The sequence below is a fragment of the Echinops telfairi genome, unplaced genomic scaffold (assembly GCF_000313985.2).
Source record: "Echinops telfairi isolate 266 unplaced genomic scaffold, ASM31398v2 ScPeMD7_7424;HRSCAF=8462, whole genome shotgun sequence".
NCBI classification, from domain to species: domain Eukaryota; kingdom Metazoa; phylum Chordata; class Mammalia; order Afrosoricida; family Tenrecidae; genus Echinops; species Echinops telfairi.
Window position 1 is genome coordinate 23,341,720 of NW_022111324.1, and position 8,511 is coordinate 23,350,230.

Below are 8,511 nucleotides of genomic sequence, written 5' to 3' on the forward strand. Positions count from 1 at the left end.
CCTCAAAGGGAGTATAGCCTTTGGGAACAAGGGCAGCCTATGTCGTTGTTTGGATCACTTCTTCTATTCTGCTTGTGTTCATTTACTGAAGGCTTCCCCCAGAGCAAAATAAGCCCCGAGAGGTTAGGGACCCCACTTGTTGTGTTCACTACTGTGCATCCAGCACCTAGCCCAAGGCCTGACCCAACCCAAAATCCAGTTGGCAGTGAGTCAGTTCCAACTCATGCCAACCTCGTGTGTGTGTGTGTGTGTGTGTGTGTGTGTGTGTGTGTGTGTTCAAGGCTGGGATCTTTGAAGAGAAGCTCTCCAGGCCAGTCTTCCCAGGTGCCTCTGGGTGGTCCTAACTGCCAGCCTGCCTGTTGGCTAGTGGTTGAGTTCTTAGCCATTAGAACCACCTGGCCACATGCCATATGGTAAAGACTCCATCGGTGCTTGGAAGGTAGGTTTCGCTCAGCTACCATGTGCCCAGTCCTCAGTGGGAGAAGAAACGCTTATCACTTACACCTACAGGTTAGCACACGAGAATTTGAGGGTCATGAGGTCTTTGACTGAGATCCAAGTCACTATTCAGCTGGCATTTTCATGGAGACCGGTGGTCATTAGAATTCTTTGTGACACAATGGTGGAACATAGGCTTGTGGTACAGTAAAAATGTTAAGACAAGGAAAACACGCGCCTTTCTAGCAAGTTGCACTTTTGCCTCGGAGGGTCTCTCTCTAATTCTCAGCATCTCTCTCTCTATGGGCTTTGGGAACTTCTTCCCAGACACAATGCAGGACAGGAGTATTGAGGCTCACCACCGACGCTGCCCTCACTGGGTCATCTTACGCAAGCCTTCTCTTCCCGGGACCCCGTTTCCTCGGTAGCCAAGTCGATTTGGAGGATCTCTTCCTGCTCAGAAACTCTGAGCTGTTGACCGAGGCTTGGCCTCAGACCTGCTGGACAGAGGCTTAGTGGTGAAGGGTAAGAACTCCGGGCCTCATTTAACTTGGGCTGAAGTCCCAGTTCCTCCAGCTGTTCTAGCCCTTACACTTCCTTATCCCCTCTACACTTCATCTGGGAAATACTTGTGTCAGAAAGGACTGAGGGGCTTAAGTAATGCAATGCACCAAGTGTACTTAGCATGGAGTGTAGCTCAGAGTAATATTCATTATTTTGCTCTCAGAAATGTTTATATTCAGACTCCTTTTTCAGGGAAAGCCTCAATAGTAGATCTGCGGTGGGATTTCTTCAAGTTTCACAGTACAAAGCTCAAAATACGGACCTTTATTTGATCAGAAGGCATCCTTTTGTGTGATACTAGGACCTACATTGTCAAATGCACTCCGTTTACTTAGCGGTGGTTTTATGGTGTTGCCCATCCGCATTGTTGACAGATGCCAGTCTCCCTATCAGAGTGGATGCTTCTTCAAACGGCACTCTCCATCCGCCTACATATCCCACTGTGGTTTGAGATGCCTTTCCCAGGAGCCACGGTGTCTGGTCCAGAACAGGCTTACTCTAATCCTTTATTGGTTTCTAATAAATTCGTCAGAAACAGAGAGCGTTGCCTAAAGACTACTAAGGGAATCAGAATGAAAGATTCCGTGCAGGAAACTTCAATTAGACTACGCTTCATGAGATAAACTTCAATATCTGGAATAACTTCCCATTAGACACAGTGCCGCCAGAGGATGCTAAGGCCTTTCCCCTCGCAGCTGGGAGAGGTAGGTTTGGAACAAGTGGTGTGTGGGCTCTACAAGTGCCAAGGCTGTGGGCAGGGTCGCTTGGGCCTGTGCTTCTCTGACTTCCCGTCACTATACAGTGTGAAGTTTGCACCCTGAAGTTATCTGACTGTTTCCCTTCTTTCCACCTTTTTCTTGGTTGCTTTCTTTCTGCTGATTGGATCCTCCTTAGGAACGCTCTGGGGTAAATATCTTCTTCACTTCTGTTGAAGGTAAAAATGTGGAAGGGTGGATGGGAGGAGGGCAGAACCATGGTGGGGGGGGGGGAGCTGGCTCATTGAGAAAGGAGTGGTGAGTTGACAAGAGTGGTGAGTTTTCATTGATATTCAGAGATCAAAAATTAAGAGTCACCGAGCCCCTTGAGGAAGTGATCATTTTATTGGTTTGGAGATCCATTTGGGTCACTTGCTGCCTCTTCCCAATCAGGTAGCCAGAAGAGCCTAATAAAGTGAGAGATTCTATAGTGGACCCCAGTGCATTTGGATGCAACAAGGCCATCTAAAGGCAGTGTTTTTTATGAGCAATATTCAGATCCAGAGTTGAATACAAGTGACTTGTAGGTCGTGGCCTATAGCCATTCAGAGAATCTTAACGTTAACATTTTGGGCAAAGTCAACATTCCTTGGATCACGTTAAATGTCTTCCTACCTTAAAATTCTGTGAAGTACAGAACACCTTTCAGCTTGAAGGACAGCGGTGGGGAAAGGGGCAGAGTGAAACACAGAGAAGACATGGGAGTGCTCACTCGGTGTTCTGGGCCCACTGTTTGGGTGATTGATGGAAAGGGCCACTGGGCCAGCAGCAAGAAAGATCCCACCCCGGAGCTCCCAGCTTAGTCTAATTTCCGCCATCAGTGTTGTCCACAAATCTCAGTTGTTAGGAAGGAACGCACAGATCTCCAGGGATGAGGAAGTTGGAAAGAAACATACAAGTTGATTTATTCATCATTCCTAAAAATAAAAAGAGAAAAGCACTTTCTCCCCTAAAAGTAAACCTTTCCGAGAGGCTGAAAAAGCCTCTTTGGTGCAGGCCAGGGCCCGCAGCTGGGCCTCGCGCCCCACCCCCACCCCCACCCCTACCGTGGCTCTCTGCAGCCTGTGCTCAGGGCACAGCGAGCCTGCCGGGGGGGGGACTCTGCAGTAAGGCCCAGCCACAGGGAGCCCCTTGGTGCTCGAGCCCCGGGGCTGGTGAGAAGCTGGCGGGACAGGCTTTGTCTGGCGGGTGCAACCTGTGTTCTCCCCTGCGCTGATGCATGAACTGCACAGAGCCAGCAAACCAGAAATGCATGTTGCCACCATTAGACAGCTGTGAGGAAGAGAAAGTACTTACTCATGGATGTGCCTGGGTGTGTGGGCCTCATCTGTGTGCCAGCTCCTCTGTGTGTCCGTGCCCATGAGCGAGCAGGGGTGGGTGTGGTGCAGGCAGGCCAGGGGGTGAGCTGGGACATTTTCCTGTGGTGTCTCCCTGAAGAGGGCGTCCCCTCGGACTCCATTGATGGCCTCTAGCTTCACGTATCCCTTTCCACCCTGCTGACGCTGTTGCAGCGTGGGGGCGCTAATGTTTATCACCCCACACACACCCTGCCATTCTGATGATTTCTGGGGGCCTCTCCCCTGCAGAACCAACAAGGGGCGGGACATCAAGACCATCAAGTCTCTGCGGGTGCTCCGAGTTCTGAGGCCGTTGAAAACCATCAAGCGTCTGCCCAAGCTCAAGGTAATGCGTTCAGAGTGTCTTCCCATTGAATCCCTTCTCCCGTCCATCTAGCTTTTCAGGGACCCTGATGGTACAGTGGATTAAGGGTTGAGCTGTGAACCATAAGATATGCCGTTCCAACTCCCCGGCCACTCCATGGGACCAAGATCAGGCTATCCACTACAGTAAAGTTTTACAACCTTGGAAACCCTACAGAGCTGTTCTTTGTCTGTAGGGGCACTATGGGTCAGATTCTACTCGATGGTAGAGGGTTTAGGGCCTGCTTCTGGGGAAATAGGACTTGAGCTAAGGGGCCTAGTTGCAAAGGAAAATAACCAGCCACCCAAGAAATCTACAAACAGGCCAGCCTTTGCCTCTTGAACCCACACCCAGCTAGTGTTCTGTGCTCGGGCTATGACATGCCTTTCAGAAGGAAACCTGGTAGCTTTGGCCTGGATCCTCCTGTGACCTTAAGGTGGGCCAAGATCACAAAGCTGGCAGCAGAGACCTTCTGAATGTGTATGGCCTGCACGCTAGGTCAGCCAGGTAACCTGGGATCTTTTCTGTTCTTATCGTTAGAGGTAGAAAGGATCTTCTAGCCCTGGCCCTTAATATTTAGGGGTGGGGCACGTAGGTCAGTTGCTTGCTCAAGAGCATAGCCCATTTGGGTCAGAAGCAGAGGAGAGATTGGGAAGGGAGATAACATGAAGTAAGTTTCTCCTCTTGTCAGAACAGGAGATTGATAGGCCTCTTACCAGATTTGGCTCGCTCCCTTTGCAGTGCTCAGCCTACTCAACCCCAGTGGGCTTCCCCGACATGAGCTTTCTAGCCTTCAGAGACCTGGAGGCATGTTTGCCAGCAGATTGAAATCTCACACTACCCCACACCCCCACACCCCAACCAAGTATTGCTGTTAATGAAAGTTGGGGCATCGAGGGGAAAAGGTTCTTCCACCTTGAAGCCCTGTGAATAGAAGCAGCCAGCCACTGCCAGGGAGAAGGTCAAGGCACCAGCTCACAGTCCTGCTGCTGCTGCTGCCGCCGGGGCCCCACCAGGACCCAAGCAAACCTCGGTACCAGGCTCAGGACCCATCTTTTCCTGGCACGCCAGGCTTCTCCACAGGTGGCAGCAGACGGAATGACTGGCCTGCAGCCTCACAGAGTGGTGCAGGGCTACTCACAGACACCTGCATTAAGAGGACACGGGATGCTTCTTAAATCGTAGCTTCTTTAACCCACAGCACAACATAAAACCCAGACTCTGGGGAAGGGTCTTGGAATGTGCCTTACCAAGATTCCCCAAGTGACTCGGATAAATGGTTTGTGCACCTCATTCATATGAAAAGAACCCACTTGCATACCAGGCCCAGCTCTGGGACTTAGGAGTTCTTCAGTCACAGAGCCAATTCCTTATTCTGTAACTTGGTTCAAGTTGTAAAGCAGGTGCTCTGTAATGAACAGGTTTGTGGTATGGACAGCACGAACTGATGAGAGTGTTCCCTCTCAGAAAGCTCTACAGTGTTTCTGTATGCCTGGCCCGTATCTCCCAAGCCTACCACAGAACACAGGTGGCTTCAGAACGTTTGCATTTGAAAATTGAAATGAAAGGAGAATGGGATTTTCCCACAAACCCTTTGAAGCTCCCTTGCATAAGACTGAGAGCAGAAAGGGGACACGTCTCAACCCAGACTCTCCTCCTACTTTCCAATTCCCACTGCTCAGTGGGTTCTCATTTCCTCTGGTATTCCCCAGCATACTGGCCTCTTTCCCTTTGGCCCTAGGGCTCTCAGAGAGGAGCCCACACCAACAAGGCTGATAAGAAGCTGGGTCGTTTAGGAATCCCCCTTCCCCGGCCTGGCCTGCCACATGTCTTCCACTCAGGAGCCCACAACCCTGGCCCACTAGCTGGACTCCTGAGGAGAACCATGCAGGTCCCGGCTCACTGCCCTTGTCCCAAGGCTGCTCTGCCTGCCTGTCCTTCCTGGAGTAGGCTCCTGGCCACAGCACTGGGCAGCCTTCCCCAACGCTGTCCATTCCGACTCTCCCCCCTCCTCCCACCCGATACTCATGCTTTTCTTCCTCACTGCCCAGCAGATGGTGGGTAAGACTCCTGGGCGCCTAGGCATTGTCCTTCCCTGCAGCCCTTGCCCCCGAGATAGGAGCTCATCTGAGAAGAGCTGCGTGCAGACACCTTGATGAGATTAGAAGCAGAGTGGAGGAGAAGGCCCCAGCCTAGGTTAATGCCGTTAAATTAGAATGCGCTGACTCCTCTCTCGGGCATCTCAGTAACCTGAGAGAGACGTGGGTGGGTCTGATGATTCCACAGGGCTGGGCGTCACTCATACCCCTCACGGCGTGGAGCGAATTAAACCAGCAGTGCTGCGCCTAGCACTGCAAAGAAGCAATTAGACGGGTGCAGCACCACCACAGGGTAGACGCTCCTGTGAGCGACGTGGACAAACCTAGGAAATCATCCAAAGGTGTGCTTGCCACGTGTTGAATGCCCTTGTGACTCTTCTCAGCGTAGGGTCTAGCATGGGAGTCTCTGAAGAGCCAGCGCTGCCCACTGGTGTCCGGGTTCTTGACTCTTTCCACCTCGTCTCCCTCCTCCAAGAGAGGGGCCATCAGTCCCTGCCCACCCTCCCTCGCCCCACGTCACAGCCAGTTTGAATCTAGAGACACTTTGCCTGAAGGGCTTAGCCACTGAAACGCACGCATGGACTTCTTATAAAGTAGCATTCGTGTGAATGAAGACAATGGCTCATTATCTTGCTCCCTGATCCATTTATAAAGCAAAAGAGGGGAAATGGGTATTTTCACGAAAATCAGATCTGTGAGTTTCATCCAATAGGGTCAGGGACACGCTCTGTGTCTTCTCGAAACCCCCTTCCTCTTCCTCACTTGTAAAATGGAGGGAAGGAGCTACATGGTCTCTGAGCACCCCAGGTTCTCCACACGCCTGTGTTTCCCACCAAGTGCAGTCACCTCTCCCCACTCAGAGCCCCACAGGGGAGCACCTCGGGTGCCTGATGCAGGCTGGGTTTGGCTGCTTTGGTCTGGCTTTCCGCTTCAGAGACTGGGTCACGCTACCTGGGGGGGTGGGTTCCTATTGCCACGTGCAGGTGGGAGGCCAGCTCTTCGCCTCTTGGGCTCACGTCTCAGGAGGGGGCTATCTTCTGGGCGGGGTGGGGACAGCCGCTCCAGAGCACGGCTCCAGGCAGATGCGCAGGCCCATCACGGGACGCACACCCAGGCTCTTTGCGTGTGTCTCCAGGCTGTCTTTGACTGTGTGGTGACCTCCTTGAAGAACGTCTTCAACATACTCATCGTCTACAAACTCTTCATGTTCATCTTTGCCGTCATCGCCGTCCAGCTCTTCAAAGGGAAGTTCTTTTATTGCACAGACAGCTCCAAGGACACAGAGAAGGAGTGCATGTAAGCAGTCCTCGCTCTTGCTCACTTCCTGCTTAAGCATGTCCTGGGGGGTGGGGGGGGTGGGGACAACACCACCCTTCGAATGCCTGCTCTTTCTCCTGTCTCCGTCTCTCCTACCTGGCCCCAGGTCTCTTTGGGGTCAAGGAGAAAGTCAGAAGTCTGTAAGCATCAGTTTCAATGATGTGTTTCTCTTGTGTCGGTCAGGCTGAGTACAAATCAGTGAGCACTCCGTCATGTCATTGGAAAGCCTTATGAGATGGGTTTTACTTGCATATTGTCTGAGAAATGGAGGCTCAGAAAATTTGAGAAAGCCACCCACACAACTGACTCATGAAAGGGTTAGAATTTGACCCCAAGTCTGCTGGATTCCGAATCCCATTTTTATGCCACGGCACACTGTCTTGAATGGAGCGTCTTCCTGGCATTCGCATATTGATCCTTCTCCCCCTTTCATTCTGAGCAATCCCTAGAATCCCCTTTCTCTTCCGTGGGCTCTAGCGAAGAGCCTCTACTTGTTTCTCCTCGGGTTTCAGAGGCAACTACGTTGATCATGAGAAAAACAAGATGGAGGTGAAGGGCCGGGAATGGAAGCGCCATGAATTCCACTACGACAACATTATCTGGGCCCTGCTGACTCTCTTCACCGTCTCCACCGGGGAAGGATGGCCGCAGTGAGTGTGGACGTGGGCTTGGCGTGGGTGTCTGGACATGGGGCCGGGAAGAGCCGTGGGGTTGCCTTGAGAAGCCGATTTAAACTGAACCAGCGAAACCTTTGCGCTGGTACCAAGGGAATGGGGTGCTGATGAGTGGGTGAGACAGACAGGAGAGAGGAAGGATGGAAATCCTGGAGGCAGAGTCAAGAGGGAGAAGACAAAGGTGGGACGATACTTGAAAGTCTTCCTGCTCTGAGTACTTTCTGCGGTGTCGATGAAAACCATCTGACTCCTGGGGGAGAAGTGGGTTTCAACAGCTCTCTGCCCCTTGGGAGAACAAGCAGTGTGTCTCTGGGAGCCGCTTGAACAGACTCACCCTCTAGCTGGATCCCTGCACCTGGAAGTCCGAGGTTTAAGGGTCAAGGATCACTTCCTGTGATCCTACCTTGTCTGAGTCAAACAGCAGAATGCAGTTTCCTTTGTGGCCTGTAGCGGAAGACGGCTATCAGAGACTTGGCAACTATAAAGACTGGGGCCAACTCATCTGGTGACAGTGTATTTGAATTGGTGACAAAATGGCAAACAGTAACCCGGGGGACTTTGGATAGTGGGCATGGCAATCTAAATTGTGACAGAATGGCATTCCACTGCTCGAGGGCTGTAGATGTGTTGTTGGAAAGGGGGTCTTCACCAACTTCATTAGGGTCCCCCCCAAATTACTTGACTACACCAAGTCAAAGTATCCAGATCATTTAAAAACAAAACAGTGCAACCTGCCCCCGTTGGAACCTGTATAAGGCTGAAGCCTGTCAGAGAGAGAAAACCCAAATATTGTCCACCAATAGCACAGGAGAGTGTCACAGACGGGAACTCTCTGTGAGACCCTGGGAAACAAGGCCAGCCCACCCACCGAGCCCCACGCAACAAGGCCAGCCACCCACCGAGCCCCACTCAACAAGCCCAGCCACCCACCGAGCCCCACGCAACAAGGTCAGCCCACCCACC

At 51.9% G+C, this 8,511-nt stretch overlaps 1 protein-coding gene across 1 annotated transcript in view; it reads left to right on the top strand.

Annotated features, from left to right (window-relative positions):
• CACNA1E (calcium voltage-gated channel subunit alpha1 E) overlaps positions 1–8,511 on the top strand; it is a 463,628-nt gene that overhangs the window by 395,108 nt on the left and 60,009 nt on the right. The window contains exons 27-30 of the mRNA XM_045297985.1: positions 1,897–1,908; positions 3,344–3,440; positions 6,693–6,853; positions 7,387–7,524. Coding sequence (XP_045153920.1) covers positions 1,897–1,908; positions 3,344–3,440; positions 6,693–6,853; positions 7,387–7,524 — 408 coding nt within the window. The remainder of the gene's footprint in view (positions 1–1,896; positions 1,909–3,343; positions 3,441–6,692; positions 6,854–7,386; positions 7,525–8,511) is intronic.